Source organism: Pungitius pungitius, chromosome 21 (genome assembly GCF_949316345.1).
Source record: "Pungitius pungitius chromosome 21, fPunPun2.1, whole genome shotgun sequence".
Taxonomy (NCBI): domain Eukaryota; kingdom Metazoa; phylum Chordata; class Actinopteri; order Perciformes; family Gasterosteidae; genus Pungitius; species Pungitius pungitius.
This window is the reverse complement of record NC_084920.1, coordinates 2,686,555-2,701,409: the sequence shown is the minus strand read 5'-3', so window position 1 is coordinate 2,701,409 and position 14,855 is coordinate 2,686,555. Positions and strand designations below refer to the sequence as shown.

Below are 14,855 nucleotides of genomic sequence, written 5' to 3'. Positions count from 1 at the left end.
CACAAATCATGCCTGTAAGATGCAAGTCAGCAGAGATGTCCTCACAAAGATGTGTGTAAAAGTACAGACACACAAACACACAGGGAAACAAAACACCATTTGTTCTTTGCAGATTTTATTTGTTTCTCAAATACAGGAGAGTTAATGTACAGAAGGACAAAGAATTTCATCAAGAACTGTACAATATTTACAAGCCTTTTTTTCCTTTTTTTTTATGGAAAATTAGATTGTTTTGAAAATAAGTCAAAATAAGTCATAGTATGCACAAACATCAAAATGATAAAAATGAAATGACTATTTCCTCTTTAAATATTACGTATTTATACTCCTTCCCACATGGGAAATGGAAAGTTTACTTCTTTTTCTTTGCACCTGCATGACGGATGATTGAACTGAAGCACGACAATGTTAAGTTTCAAATAGACGTTCCCCACTCTTCTTCTTCTTTTTTGTTTTTTTTTTGCTCGTTACTTTACACGCACTGTATTTGATACAACATTTGAGTCTCGCCGTCCGTTCTTTTGAATAGAGGGGAAGGCGGTAACGACCGTGTTCTGATCCTGTGGGAAATCAAAAAGGGTTTTAAAATGTCAGGGCAGCAACCCGGGCGCTTGTGAGAGTTTTAAGTTAAAAACCTCCCCATATAAATAATAAAAATGTGTTCATATATTACCACACAGCTGGCAGGTGCTGCCCTTCACGCGATGAGAGGGAGTCTATTAAACACGCTTCGTGTTTCTATCCGTGGACGAGTCAGTGTTCACGGCACGCTCTCCACGCGGTTTAAAAAGCATTCTCACCCTCTTCCACTCCGTTCAAAAGCCCACAGCTGATGTTAGTCTTCAAAAAAATAATTTATGTAAAAACTAAGTGGAAATAGCTTCTCTTTTGAACTATTTTCCTCATGACACAGAGTTCACAAGATGTCAGTGGCTCCTCCGTTGACTTGGCGTTTAGGGCTGCTCGTCTTTGTCCTGTCACCCCCCCCTCCTCCTCCTCCTCCTCCTCCTCCTCCTCTCCACCCTGCCAGTGACCCCTGCTCCTGTAGGGTCCCCCCGCCCTTTCCCAAAGTAAGACATTTCTTTAGTCAGTGATCAGCAACAAGATAAAGAGCAGAGGCCAGTGTCCGAGGTCACGTGGATGGAGCTCCCAGTGTCCGTCAAGAGCCTTAAAAATCCATCCTCAGCTCCTAAGAGCCTTCAAAGCGGGTCGGGGGGGGGGCTGTACAGTAGGATCCATCTCTTTGCATCTTCTATTAGTTTTATTTTTTCCTTCTAAATCCCCTTGCTGTAGTCCATGCTGTCTCTCCGTCTGTCTGTCTGTCTGTCTGTCTGTCTGTCTGGTCGACTCAGACTTTGGTGCTGAGGGTGAGCAGCTCGATCCAGGAGCCGAAGAGGGCGTCCAGCCAGCTCTGGTTGGCCATGCACTGCTGCACCACTTCCTCCTGGCCCGGGTCCTCTGCAGCCTGCTCGATGGAGTTCGTCTGGAGAATTGGGACAGAAAAAAACGCAGACAATTGAGACCCAAACCAAGGCCCCTCGGGCTGCACAAAGCCGCCTTGTTGGCCGGTGCAATGAGCTGCGTGCTCTCCTGTGTCGTATCGTGTGCTTACCTCTTTCTTGCACTGTAAGAAGGTGTGGTATTTATAGTGATGCAGGGAGTGGAAGAGACTGTAGATGCGATACGTCTCAGCTGACAGTTTAAGGTCCTGCGGAGAGAAAAATGAGAGGAAGTCAGATTCATCAGCACCATCATCAGATCAATTTGACGGAGAAGCTGCAGTGATAATGATCTGCCCTCAATGGATCCAGCTTTCCTTCAACGTCACACTCTTTACGGTGATGCTTACATTTTGTAGATGGACGCAGAAATCACCACGTGGTTATAGGCCGCATAGAGGTCTCATTTGTGTATTCCCATATGACAACGAATATAAAATGACCAAAACGTCCGTCCTAGTGGTCTTACTTTTAATCTATTGAGGTCCCACAGAAAAACACTCACACATACCTGTGGCTTAGGCAGGGTCTTTTTGACTCTGTTGAGGGTCTTTCGGTTGTAAGCGTCCCCACTTAGGCGCACCCTGACCACTCCTGAGTCCAGGGGGTCTACAATGATCTGCGGGTAAGCGTGAAGGACCTCCTGTCAGGGGAGAGACAGGAAGAAAAAAAAGGGTCAGGAACTCACAAAAAGCGTAGAAATGTAAGAAAATATGCCAATTATTGTTTGCTTCATGACCTAATTGATTACAGGATAATTGTTGCAAGTCCATTTTCTGTTTTAAGACCTAGGAGTTGCTCTACTGATGGAGAGAGAAGCAGTCAATTCCGGACGGATTACCTGGTGCTGAGAGCTCATGCCGACTCTCCTCAACAACCTCCTCTTCTGTTCGCTGATGATGCTGTCAATCTTCCTCATAGGAGGGAGGTACAGCTCATCTGGGGGCCAATTCGAGGGAAAGGAAGTTTCATTAGTCACCATTCGTGTAGCCGTCAATCATTTCACCACCAGTGGGGGATTCAAAGCGGCTTTTGTCTGTCCATCAGCATTCTCTGGCCTCCCCTCGACCCGTCACACTTGGGTTATTTATAATTTAAAAAAAAGATTCATCTATAGGTCTGAAATGTGGTGAATGCGTCTCTCACCGTCGGTGTCCTCCAGCGCTTGGATCATGTCGGGGTCCAGCGCTGTGCTGACCAGCATCTCCACGTAGCTCCTGAACATCTCCCTCATGGCCCGGTTGTTCACGCCTCCTTTGACGGGCACTGAGCGGACGAGGAATCAAAGAGGTTAAAGCGACTCATAAAAAAATAAAAAATAAATCAGTGGCTTCTAGCACCAGAGAATCAAAATGGCCTCTCACTTTCATTCTCACTGGCGGCCTCCTCCGAGGAGTCCGAGTCAGACGATGAAGGGATTTCCTTCAGCCACCGCTTCCTCTTCTTCGGCGGCGGCTCCGCCTTCACTTTGGCCGGCTTGGACTTGGGTGGGCGCTCGGCCTTCTCCTTCTCCTTCCTCTCCACCGCCTTCTTCTCCTCCTTGGCTCTACTCCGCTCCGTCGCCGCGGCGCGTTTCTCCGCTTTGTCCGTCTGCGGCTGCGCTCGCTTCTCCTTCTCGGGCTCCCGCTCCTTCTCCTTCTCCTTCGCTTTGGGCTGGGCGGCTGGAACCTCCTTCTTCTCCCGCGGTTCTTTCGTGGTTGCCGTTCTGGTTTTCTCCCTCTGGTCACGCTGCACCGAGGGAGACACCCTCTCCTCTTTCTCCACTTTGGGTGGCGCCTGGGCGGCAGGAGGGGACGCCATTCGGGAGAGGGACTGCCGTCTGACGCACAAAAGAGAAAAGAAAATTGTTTTCAGAGGCGGAAACAACTTTAAAAAGACCAACACCGTGCATCTGTGCATCGTGGCCAGAAATCGTAGAAATGATATTGATTTTTGGGGGAAAAAAACTCTTTGTCACTGAGGGTTTGAACATTTCATCCCAACCAAATATTGAGTAGGATTTTAACACGGCAAACATAGACACCTGAGAGCAGGTGGGGCTCTGCGCCAAGGTCTCCGAGAGCAGACTCGGACGTAGTCCTTCTTGTTGACGTTCTCCAGGAACTTGACATAGATGCGCTGGTACCGCCGCTTGGCGTCGCCGAAGTAGCCGAGATACTGGGACAGAAACAGGTCACAAAGATCGACTTATTCATCGTCCTTAAATTTCACTGGAAATGCTGTGAGGGAAATATGCAGCTCGGACTGTTTAAGTGTTTGCAGGTGTGTTTAGTTCAGTTCACTGAGGGCTTGAGGGAGGGAGGGAGTGGGGGGGGGGGGGTTGGAGACTCACGTTGCTTGTGGCGCAGAACTGCCTCTGCCCATCTTTGATCTCAGGGCTGAACTTCTGCAGCAGCGCTTTCTGCACCCTCCATATGGGCGGAGGCTCGCGGCCCGTTTGCAGGGCCAGCTGTGCACAAACACACGAGTGAGTACAAAAACACCCCCAAAAGGGGTCCAAGTGGACTCACTTCGCTCACGCATTTTACGCACAAATACCTTGAGGGTTCGAATGTCCTCGACCCGTACTACGAACTCGTCCCGCTCTCTGAAGATGCCCTCGCCTCCGCTCTCGCTCTCGTCCTCCTCGCTCTCTCCGGCAATGGCGGCGTCTCCCTGCTTCTGGGCCAGGTGCAGGGAGTTGACCTTGGGAGCCGGCGGGTCTTCGGGAGAGGCGGGGGACTCCGGAGACGGCACGGGAGACTCCTTCTGGTCCTCGGACGCCGTCGGGGGAGGAGGGGACGCCGCCGCGGGAGGAGGGGACGCCGCCGCGGGAGGAGGGGACGCCGGCGGCGGGAGGAGGGCGGCCGGCGCTTGGGGGCGTGGCGGGGACGGGCACGCGGGGGCAACGGGGCTGGGAGGCTGGGAGCTCTCCCGTTGTTCGTCCGGTAGGGGCAGGGGTGAGGGGAGGGAGAGGGGAGGGAGGGGGGAGTGAGAAGGAGAGGCGGAAGAGGAGGAGGAGGAGGAGGAGGAGGAGGCGGCGACAAGAGACGCGGGGACAGAGGGGGGTTCAGGAGTCTCGGGCTCTAGAGGAATCTCGGGGAGGGACGCTTGAAGGGAAAAGAAGGGCAAGGTTAGGTTTACGGGTTGATTTTTAAAGACGAATGAATTAAAACAAGCAAAAACAGCTACAAAAATTACAAAAAATAGTTTTAATTAGCCTTACCTTCAAGATTAGGGGCACCGAGGGTTTCCAGCTGTGTCTCTCTTTCCTCGGTCAAATCGCTCTCCTCATCCCCACCTGTGCTCCTCTCCTCTTCCTCCTCCTCCTCTTCCTCCTCCTCCTCCTGGTTGTTGTTGTTGTTAGTATTGTCCTCCTCATTCACCTCATCCTTGCTCTCGTCCATGTCTCCGTCCTCTAGCTGGAGGACGTCGGGCTCGCTGGACTCGGGCAGGTGGTGAGGCGTGTGCATGGTGGGCTGCGGGCTGAGCGTGGGGGGCTGCAGCGTAGGAGTCAGTGGGGACTGAGGCGCCGGAGGAGGCGACGGCGGCAGCGGGGTCTGGAGGTTGGAGGTCAGCTGGGGCGTGTCGTACAAAGCGGATATGGCGGAGGAGATGCTCTTCTGGAGGTCCTGGTTCTTTCCGACGGAGTCCTCCTCGTCGGAGGAAAACGACGGCAGGGTCTCCAGGTTCCTCTTCAGCTCGTCTTCCAAGCGCTTCGGGCTCGGGCAGTTGCCCAGCGCCAGGCCCCCGTTGCCTTCGCTGTCCCCGAACGGAGGCGGCGGCGGAGGCGGCGGAGGATGCGCGGGAGACAGCGGGCGCAGGCCTCCCGATTTACAGGGCGAGGTGTCTCCGTTGTCAGCTTCCATTCCCGGAGAGATGTCCAGGCCTGGGGGTCTCTTCCCCGTCTTGAGGAAGTCCAAGAATGAAGCGACGAAGCCGGCTTTGCATTCAGAGTCCTTTTCATCGCCCTGGAAGTGGTGGAAAAGGGACACAGCGAACGTGGTGAACATCCATTTACATTACGGTTCAAATTTAGCATCAACTGCTCAACTCAGCAAAGACATAATCATGGAGCTCTTACTCGGTCCTCCAGCCCCTCGTCATCCACCCCTTCACTCATCATGTGGATCTTCTGCTTGTTCTTTTCCTGACTTCGGTTGCTTTCGGCGCTGCAGGGGGGCCCGGGACTTAAACCGAGTGAGGGAGCGGAGCCCACCGAGCCGTCCGACAGAGCGGGGTCCGTCCCCGACAACGAGTCCGTCCTCAGCAAGGCATCGGAGGAGGACAGGGTACCAATTGGTAACTTGATCTAAAACAAAACGGCAAAATATAAGAAACGGGACGAGATATTGGTTAACTAATTGGACATCATTTATTACAATAAGGATTTATACTACAGCTCTGAACTATTGCGGTGATTTAAATGCCATCAATGCACCAAATTTTGCTTGAAATAACAAACACTATTTAAACCTTTACTGGAAACGCACAAATGTGCTGAAATAAAGATTTGTGTTGACACATCGAGAGTGAACGCCACACTGACCTTCAGGGGAGGAATTGGCTCGTGTAGCTGCTGTTGGGGCTGGTGATGGAGCTGCTGCTGCTGCTGGTGATGCTGCTGATGCTGCTGCTGGAGGGGATGTTGGTGCATCTGATCGGGCTCCTTCCCGCTCATCTCCATGTACATGTCCTCCCTCCTTTGTCCCCTGCCTCGGCTTCCACGGCCCCTGCCCCTACCTCGTCCCTCCACCGTGAACCCCCCTCCTACGGTTGCCCCACCCATCTCTCCCATCATCCCTCGTGGCGTGTAGGGCTCCGGCATGGGGCGGATGCGAGGCCTGCCTCTTGGCCTCGGGGGGCCCTCTCTCTTGGGTCTAGTGGGCTTTCGGCCCCGCTTCTTGGGTCCATCCTGAGGCAGAAGAGGGTGGGACCCCATTGAGGAGAACCCAGACGAGTGGTAGAAGTCGATGTCACCCATTAAAGGGCTGAGGGAGCCACTTCCTCCTCCTCCTCCTCCTCCTCCTCCCCCCCCCTTTCTGCAGCTGGACACAAGGTCCGGCAAAAGGTCCGGGAGCCTCCGGCTGTTCAACCGGATGTCCGCCGGCTGGTCGGCTTTATCCTCATCGTCTTCGAACTCGTATTCTTGAGCGTAGCTCTTTTTGGGCAGCGTGTTGGGGTCCCGGCGCTCCTTTAACAGGTGGAAAGAGCTGGACTTGAGGAGCTTCTTGGGCCGAGACGAGCAGAAAATGGGAGACTGGAGGCCTCCAGGACCAGCTCCTTGGCTCGGTCCCCCGGGCCCAGAGGACATCTTGGCTCCAGGGTTGTTGGGGCCGGCGGAATTGGGGCCCATCCCCATCGCTGAGCCCTGGGACTGTATCAGCCCCAGCTGTTCGGTGTTCACAGTGGAAGGGAGCTCGTGGCTTTTCAGGGAGTCTAGATCCAGGGTCATGGTGCTGTTGCTGGGTTCTTGCAGGCCATGACAGTAGGGTTCATAACCTTGATCGCCACCATGGTGACCCATCATGTCGTAGCTGGCTCCACCGCTTCCCCCGGCTCCACCTCCACCCTGTCCGCCCTTCATGGAATCCATCCCCTCTGGTCCAGTGTGCCTTTCGTTCATGTCCTCCTGTCCTGGCCCTGCACCGCCAGCGCAGCTCGACTTGTAGTCCTCTGCACAGAACATGTCTTCCATTCCCGGGAAAAAGGAGCGGTCCTCGTCCTGCAGGAGGGAGTCCGGGAAGCAGATGGACGTTAGGGGTACAAAGCGGTTGCTCTGTTGATTCTGGTCCGCTTTCTCCACCGGGCTGACGGTGTCGAACTGGTGCTGCTGCTGCTGCTGCTCGGCGCGCTGTCGGTCCAGCTGGCTCTGCTGAGGGGGGAGCTGGGTCGACAGCGGCTGCTGCTGCTGCTGTTGGTCCGGTTGTGGCTGGGAGTGGGCCGAGGCAGACGGCGGGGGGATGTGGTGGGGGTGCGGGGGCTGCTGGTGAGGGTGGTGGGAGTGGGTCTGTTGGTGCTGAGTGCTTGGGTGCTGCTGCTGCTGCTGCTGGGGGTGGTGCTGTGAAAGATGGTGCATGTGAGGCGGGGTGGACAAGCCGATATCGGGCTCGGAGAGGAAGGAGTGCAGCTCAGAGGCCGAGTGTTGCTGCGTGTGATGGTGGGACGGATGCTGCCTCTGCTGCTGCTCCTGCTGCTGCTGCTGCTGCTGCTGCCTGTGGCGCTCGCTGCTTCCTCCACCCCTTCCCACGCCGCCCGCTCCACCGCGCCGGTCCTCCGCGCCGGTTCCGTCTGAGCCGGAGGTCTGAGACAGGGAGCGCTCCAGCATGTCCAAAGAAGACGCCACTGAGCCCTGCTTGACCTGGCTCTGCTCGTGCGGATGGGGCTGGCCGCCGTGGTTGTAGTGAGCCGCGGCCACCTCCAAGGCCTGCGACTGCAGCTGAAGCTGCAGCTGCGTGGTTTGGGACTGGGACTGGGCCTGGTGTTTACTCGAGCCAAGTGTGCCGCCGGCACCTTCCATCACGCCTTGTTGTTGGCCAATAGAGTGCTGCTGCTGCTGCTGGGGATGAGAGTCCATCTTGTGGTGCTGCTGATGCTGAGGGTGGGGGTCCATTTTCGGGTGTTGCTGATGTGGTTGGTGGGAGTCCATTTTGTGATGCTGTTGGTGCTGCCGATGAGAGTCCATTTTGTGGTGCTGCTGCTGCTGTTGTTGTTGATGTTGTTGTTGTTGTTGGTGAGAGTCCATCTTGTGGTGCTGTTGATGAGGCTCCAGTTTGTTGCGGGTGGTGTGGGACAGCACTGACTGGAGCAGGTGTGGCGGCTGACGGGACTGATCAGTGGGAGAGTCCATGAGGGAGCCAGCCGCTTGCGACTGGGAATGCTGCTGCTGCTGCTGCTGGACCTCCGGTGTTTTCCGAGGATACGGGATCTCAGAGCGCTCCTGCGGCTTCTTCTGGAGATCCATTTGGGCGTGCGGCGGGATCTGCGGGTGCGAGGACACGTGCTGACTGTGCGAGGAGTGTTGGGGAGCAAGGGAGTGTTGATTGTATGGGTCACCCCGCCCATAGTGGACCACCGAGCCGAGGTTGTCGTGGTGATGGAGATGAGAGTGCACTTGTTCAGCGCTGCCTCTGCCCCCACTGTTCCTGCCGCTTCCAACAGACCTTTCGTTCCTTTGCTGTTGTTGTTGTTGTTGTTGCTGCTGCTGTTGATGATGGTGTTGTTGTTGCTGCTGTTGCTGTTGTTGTTGCTGCTGCTGCTTCTTTAGTGACATCTCCAGCTGGTTTTCCAGCCCTGAGATGGAACCTCCAGAGCCTGCATTACCAGTGGATGTGGCACTATGGGTGCGTATGACACTCTGGGGATGGTACCTCTCCTCGGAGCCCTTACCCATGTCATAGCTCAGCCCTTTGCCGGAGTCGGTGGTGGGGGGACCTGCCTGGGGCTGAGGCTGTGTTTGTTGGGATGCCTGTTGGGATTGTTGTTGGGGGTGGTGGGGCGCGGGACTCGCCTGGGCCTGCAGCAGGTGCTGGATTAAGAACTCGTCGTCGTCGTCTACTTCCTCTTGGGATCGCTGAGAGCCCACTCCGAGCATGGAAGTGTCCTTCGCTTTGGAGGCGGTGGAATGATAGGACTGCGGTTGGGAGCTGGGGCCTCTGGTGTCCGGGTAGCCTTGTGGGGAGGCCAGGAAGGTGGGGGAGAGAACCGAGGAAATGTATTTGTTCGAGGCCGCGCCCCCTGGAGACTGCGTGGGGCAGGTGGGCACCGGCGAGTGCAAACCTGGACGGATGATGCCCGAGTTGCCGGATGGCGAGGGGCTCGAGTCCGGGATATGATAAGACCCTCCACCGCTTCCGCCTCCACCTCTCTCATTGGTCATGCCGTTTCCGGCTCCGCCTCCTCCTGAACCGGAGTTCCCGCTTCCTGTGCCGCTACTGCTTCCTCCCCCAGAGGCGCCACTGCCCGATGAACCACTCGACCTCAAGAGGGCAGGGGAGTGACCCGGGGCTCCGTAGCCCAGCGATGGGCTTCCAGCTCCACCCAGAGAGGACGGGAGCGATCCATAAGCAGAGTCAGCGCCATATATGTCAGTCGGGTATGACTGGCTTCGCCCTCCCAAGCTCCCATAGCCTTTCCCACCTGTACCTGAGCTCAGGTCTTGGGCTTGTGGTGAATTGAAGCCTCCGTAGGACTGAGCCAGGTGGGAAGGAGGGGGCTGGTTGGGGGAATACGACTGTGTCTGTTGTTGGGGTGGGGTCTGACCAGTGAGAGCAGAGGTGGGGTTCTTCCCTGGGGGAACAGGAGAACCGTAGCCTGAGAGGCAGGACTTGGGGAGCGCCTGAGGGGCCGAGGTGGAGGAGGCCGGGGGCTGCTGCTGCTGCTGCTGCTGCTGCTGTGGGGCTGGGGGAGGAGGGGCTGGTTGCGGGGGTGGTTGCTGCCTGGATGTGGCTGCGCTGGAGCTGGAGGAGGGAATTGAGTTGGAAGGATGAGCCCCGGAGGTGGCAGAAGAAGAGGAGGAGGACGATGAGGTAGAGGAAGCAGATGGCGGCGTGTGGGGAGTTCTCGAGGATGATGCTGAACTGGCAGAAGAATAGCCACTGCTGGAGCTGTTTTTTGTACCTTTCCCAGCTGAAGAAGAAGACGATGAGGAGGACGACGACGAATAGGGAGGCTGGATGATCGGCCGATACTGCTCGGTGCGAGAGCTGGGCTTGTGGTCAGACGAGGGGCTCTGGTCGCCCAGCGGGCTGCAGGAAAGGCCGGCGTGCCTGTGGTGGGTGGCAATCTGCTGGTACCCCGCCCCTCCGCAGCTGAGGTAGTGCTGAAGGGAGTGGGCCGCAGAGGACGAGAGCTGTGACTGAGCTGGCGTGGGCCGCTGGTAGTGCTTGATAACACTGTCCTGCCGGGGAACTGCGCGCTCCTGAGCCGAGTTGGACTGGGACTGGGGCTGCGGCTGGGCCGAGGAAAACACTGATGCATTGTACAGCTGGGACGACTGGTCCTGCAGCTGTGACGACAGCAGGTTGAACTGGTGCGACTGCAGGTGCCTGGCAGAGGACGACTGGGCGGATGCGGCACTGCTGGGATCCTGGCTGCCCCTGTAGGCAGCTGCTGCGGCTCCCTGCGACGACAGCAGCCTATCAAAACCCAGGCTGGACTGGGAAGGGGCTTTGATATGTAACAAGGGGTCATGTGGGGACAGCAGGCCATTGGATGTTGGACTAAATGTGGGCGTGTCCTGGAGAGAAAGGGAGGCGGTGGGGAAAGAGCGGCTGGAGAAGGATGCTGGATGCTGATAGGCTGAGAGAGCTGAAGAGGAGGGGAATGAGCCAGAGCCGGGAAGGGCCCCAGAGATGAATAGTTCAGGGGGAGCAGGTGTGTGCATCGCTGTTTGAAGAAAGGAAGACATATTACGAAATTACTCAGTATCCATTAAGCCATTATTTGAATTACTGGGTTGTAATTGTCGAAAATGCTTTATTGGCAACAGTGTCAGAATAACAATGCAGCCAAACACAAGAAGGTTCTTTAAATGTCATATTGACTTTGGAGCCTGTTTGAATGTCAACAAATGAGGGAAGACCTAACACAGCCCCCACCTGTCTGCCAGGATGGCGTGCGGAACTGGGAGAGAAGGGAGGAAGCAGAGGGTGGAGGCTGGGGGCCACGAGACTCCAGGGCTGAGATCAGGTTCATGACGGAGGCATCGGGAGCGGAGGGGCTGGCATGGTGGAGGCCAGTGTCAAAGAGCCCTGACAGGCCTTGCGGAAAGAAAGACAGAAGCATGAAAATGGATTCGTTGATCTAGAATGCAAAGTCTCACAGCTCATTCATGGAAATGTGGACGAATTACTAATACTTGATCACCACACATAATCAAAAATGAAAAAACTGGGATGTGTGAGCGGAATCGTCTTACACATTTACAAAGAATTTAAACCAAGACCGTCGTTCCGCGTGTAACTAGGTACGCCGACGTCTGTTGCTGAAAACAACCCGTAAGATAAACTGGATGAGACTGAATGCTGCGACTTTCACGTCTCTAATGTGAACATTCTTCAATGACACGGTACCAGGGCCTGCATAGAGAGACATAATAATTCACCGCTGGGGCCCCTTAGTCAGCTAGTGACATGCAAGGTATGACATTTATCTCACCCAAACTCCGTCCAGCTGCTCCCCAAGCCCCGCCTTGGCCGGAGCTCCCTGGGTGGTGATTGGTGGCATAGCCTTGCAGAGGGTGTGGGGTGGCGTAGGCTTGTCTGTGAAGGAGCTCAGACTCAGGGTGGGATGATCTGGAACTCCCATACACAAGACTACACAGACAGGGAAGTTGGGAAATTGTGAGGGATTATTTATTTCACAGCACATTTGCATAAATCTGTTCCCAATTCTATCCTAAAAAAAAATGTTTCAGCTTGGGGTCACTTTTGCAATAGACAAAATCCTGCATGCAAGTACTAAGTAGTACACAGTAGCAACACATCTTAGATGTAAACCTGAAAAGGATATTGTTTGGTCTACATGTTAAACTTTTCAAAAGTAGTTTACATAAATAAACCACAGTACATGACAAGTCTGATCAATAGTTAAGGTTAATGGTAAGGTCTCCCCCTGGTAAGGGTAAGGATTGTGCCCCCACCCCTCCAGTATCTAAATCGAATAACAAACTTGTGCATTACACCAAATTGTATGACAGAAGATGCAAATCTGTGAAACCAGAGATGTAAGTGCCATGCAAAAATAATGGGGACAATTAATTTGCAAGTTGTACAATGGGGCCCCAAAGACTCAACCATTGTGTATACATTTGTCAGTTAAATACGATTGTTGTTCAACGCTGCGGACTGGAGAGTAGCACAACTTTGCTTCACAAAGTAGAGATGAAATGCGTGGCTGGCCAGATGACATGCTAGCATGTGTGCTACTGCTTAGCATCGACTAGCCGCAAAGCTCAGCATCTCTGCGAGAAATGCAGACAAGGCCCCGACTGCGAGGCCAGGTTTTTTTTTTTTTTATGTTATTTCATTTTAATAGGTGTAAATAGACCGCAGGTCACCACTGAGCAGCGTTGGGCTTTGTGATAAAACACACGTTGCTCAATATTTAAGTCATTAAAGACGAACGATTCATTTGCCTGCAGCCGTTGATTAGGTCGATGAGGCTAACAGCTGGTTCGACGCAAAAAGCATGGTGCGCTGCACGCAAACACCACCAACGAGCTGGCTTGTTTATTTCACCATCCCTTCAGACAGAGAGTCTGCAGGTGGCTTTCGACTTTGATACGGCAGCCAACTGTGGGTGAAAATATGTCATATGCGAGCAGCTAAAAGAGGCAATGATGCTCGCGGGTGCAGGCCTCAAGGCGACTTCCATGCAACACAGCGCTAGCTCGCAAGCTAACGCCGAGCTAACCGAGGCTCCATGAACGCTGAAGCACAGACCATTTTTCCTGCAACACATAAATTCAGTGTGGCCTTAATATTATTCTTTTTTTTTTTTTTTTTAAACCAAACAGCTAATTTGCAAGTTTGATGGCGATTGAATATTCGTGAATGTAATTATGCAAATGAACATAAACCATTCAAAACCCATCACCAATTATATCTAGATCACGCTTGGGCAAAAATGTATGTGAAACCTTTTTTTTTTATTTTTTAGATCGGAACAGTCTCCCGTTTATTAATTTTATTGCACGTTTCTATGCCATCGGGACACATTTAAACAAGGCGACATTAGATACATTATTTCCCCGGTAAATATGCATCAGTTGTTCTTGTTGATGTCTGTCATGGGGCTTTGCTGCGTCTGCACTCTTCGCACTTGCTATAAATCCAGTGAATCGATCTACGAGGGTCCGTGTCCAGGCCTGCACACACGGGGAACAATAATTCCTATGGATGCTCCAGACATAACCCCCCCCCTCCCAACCAACCAACCTCCACCCCGCCAGGTCCACCCAAAACCCACGTCTGTCAATCAAATCCAATTCATATCCCCAACCTTTTTTTCCTTTCTCCACCCCGCCCACCCCCACCGACAAGCACACACCGCTCCGTTCCTGTTTATAACATTATTACGATGCAACTGTTTGCATGGCAATGCGCCGCAAAAGCATGGCACTATTTGTGAGCCCAATGGCGACAATTTGTTTACATTGGCACCATCGCACCGTGCAAAGTAGCAGTGATGCATGCACATTGTCCGAATCCGATGCATACCTTGCTTTCGCCGATCTCTCGTAACTCCATCCTGCTCCTGCGCCCAAATCACCAAATCCTGTTCCCGGGTAATTTCTATCCATTTATGTGGTTACGATGTGTTGCGATGAGGGACGAAAGCAACGAGAACGTCGCACCGCAGATTACGGGAGGAGTGGGGAGGGAAGGGGGGGGGGGAGAGAGAAAAAAATCCAGTCTTTCCAGATCTCGCTTTCAGGCTATTTCCCCCGGTTTCATAAGCGAGTCCTCAGGAGTGGAAAACAGCATATTGAAAGAGAAATGGAGGGGAGGAGGAGGAGAAAGCTGGATGAAAAAGGGGGGGGGGGTCTACGGGGTTATAATCCAACTACCTCCACAAAAAAAAGCCAGTCTTTCTCCTTTTCCTTCGCCTTTCACATTTATCATCCCCTCGAATGCAGGTTAAATCCAAAATCAGTCATGATGAAGGAGGAGGAGGAGTGGGAGGTGGTGGTGGTGGGGGGGTTGGCTGGTGGTGGACGAAAGGCTGATAAACATTTGATTTGAATGCGTCCTTTTTCCACCGTCTCTCCTCCCCTTTCTTTAGGCTAGTCCTTTTGCTACGATGCTAGCGGCGGTGAGAAGAAAAAAAATAAAATTAAAAAAAAGCCAGAAAGAAAGAAGAAGAAGAAGAAGAAGAAGAAGGGGGATCGCGTTCGACGGGGGCCACGTCGGTGGCAGCGATCACTCACCGGAGAAACGGCGAGGGAAACCACGGTCACAAACTCGTTTGTTTTATTTCCACCTCCCTTTTGATGCAAATCGTCGTCCACCCAGCAGCGGAGAGGCGAGCTAGCAGCGGCGGATGCTAGCTGTCAGTAACGACGCATCAAAATAAAAAAAAAACAAAAAAAAAAACAGGGCTGCCTTTTATTTCCCCCCAAATGCTCGCTCCTCTGATTTCTGTGGCCATTCAAATGTGGAGGAAGAAAAGAAGAAAAAAAAAGAGAGAAGAGAGAGAGAAAGGGACGACGGGTTCGGCCCTTCAGCGCGGAACGCACGATGCAGAATAAAAATAAAACATAAATACCGAACGAGGAAGTGTAAAAAAAACGGGCCGCGTTTTAATATCTTTTACAAATTTTCCTCCGGAGACGCCATTTTTGAAGGCGGCTGGCCGCTGTCCGTACTCTCTCTC

The 14,855-nt window shown here is 53.5% G+C and overlaps 1 protein-coding gene across 1 annotated transcript; it reads right to left on the bottom strand.

Annotated features, from left to right (window-relative positions):
* Positions 1-98: 98 nt before the first annotated feature.
* Positions 99-14,852, bottom strand: prr12a (proline rich 12a). Its single transcript, XM_037463113.2, has 16 exons — positions 14,410-14,852; positions 13,700-14,285; positions 11,637-11,794; positions 11,078-11,239; positions 6,028-10,865; positions 5,563-5,790; positions 4,705-5,449; positions 4,038-4,588; positions 3,832-3,948; positions 3,523-3,656; positions 2,864-3,318; positions 2,646-2,765; positions 2,341-2,438; positions 2,011-2,142; positions 1,613-1,708; positions 99-1,483 (listed from the first exon to the last, which is right to left on the bottom strand). The coding sequence occupies exons 2-16, from the start codon at positions 13,780-13,782 to the stop codon at positions 1,349-1,351; spliced, it is 8,052 nt and encodes a 2,683-aa protein (XP_037319010.2). The 5' UTR covers positions 13,783-14,285; positions 14,410-14,852; the 3' UTR covers positions 99-1,348.
* Between the last annotated feature and the right edge of the window lie 3 nt (positions 14,853-14,855).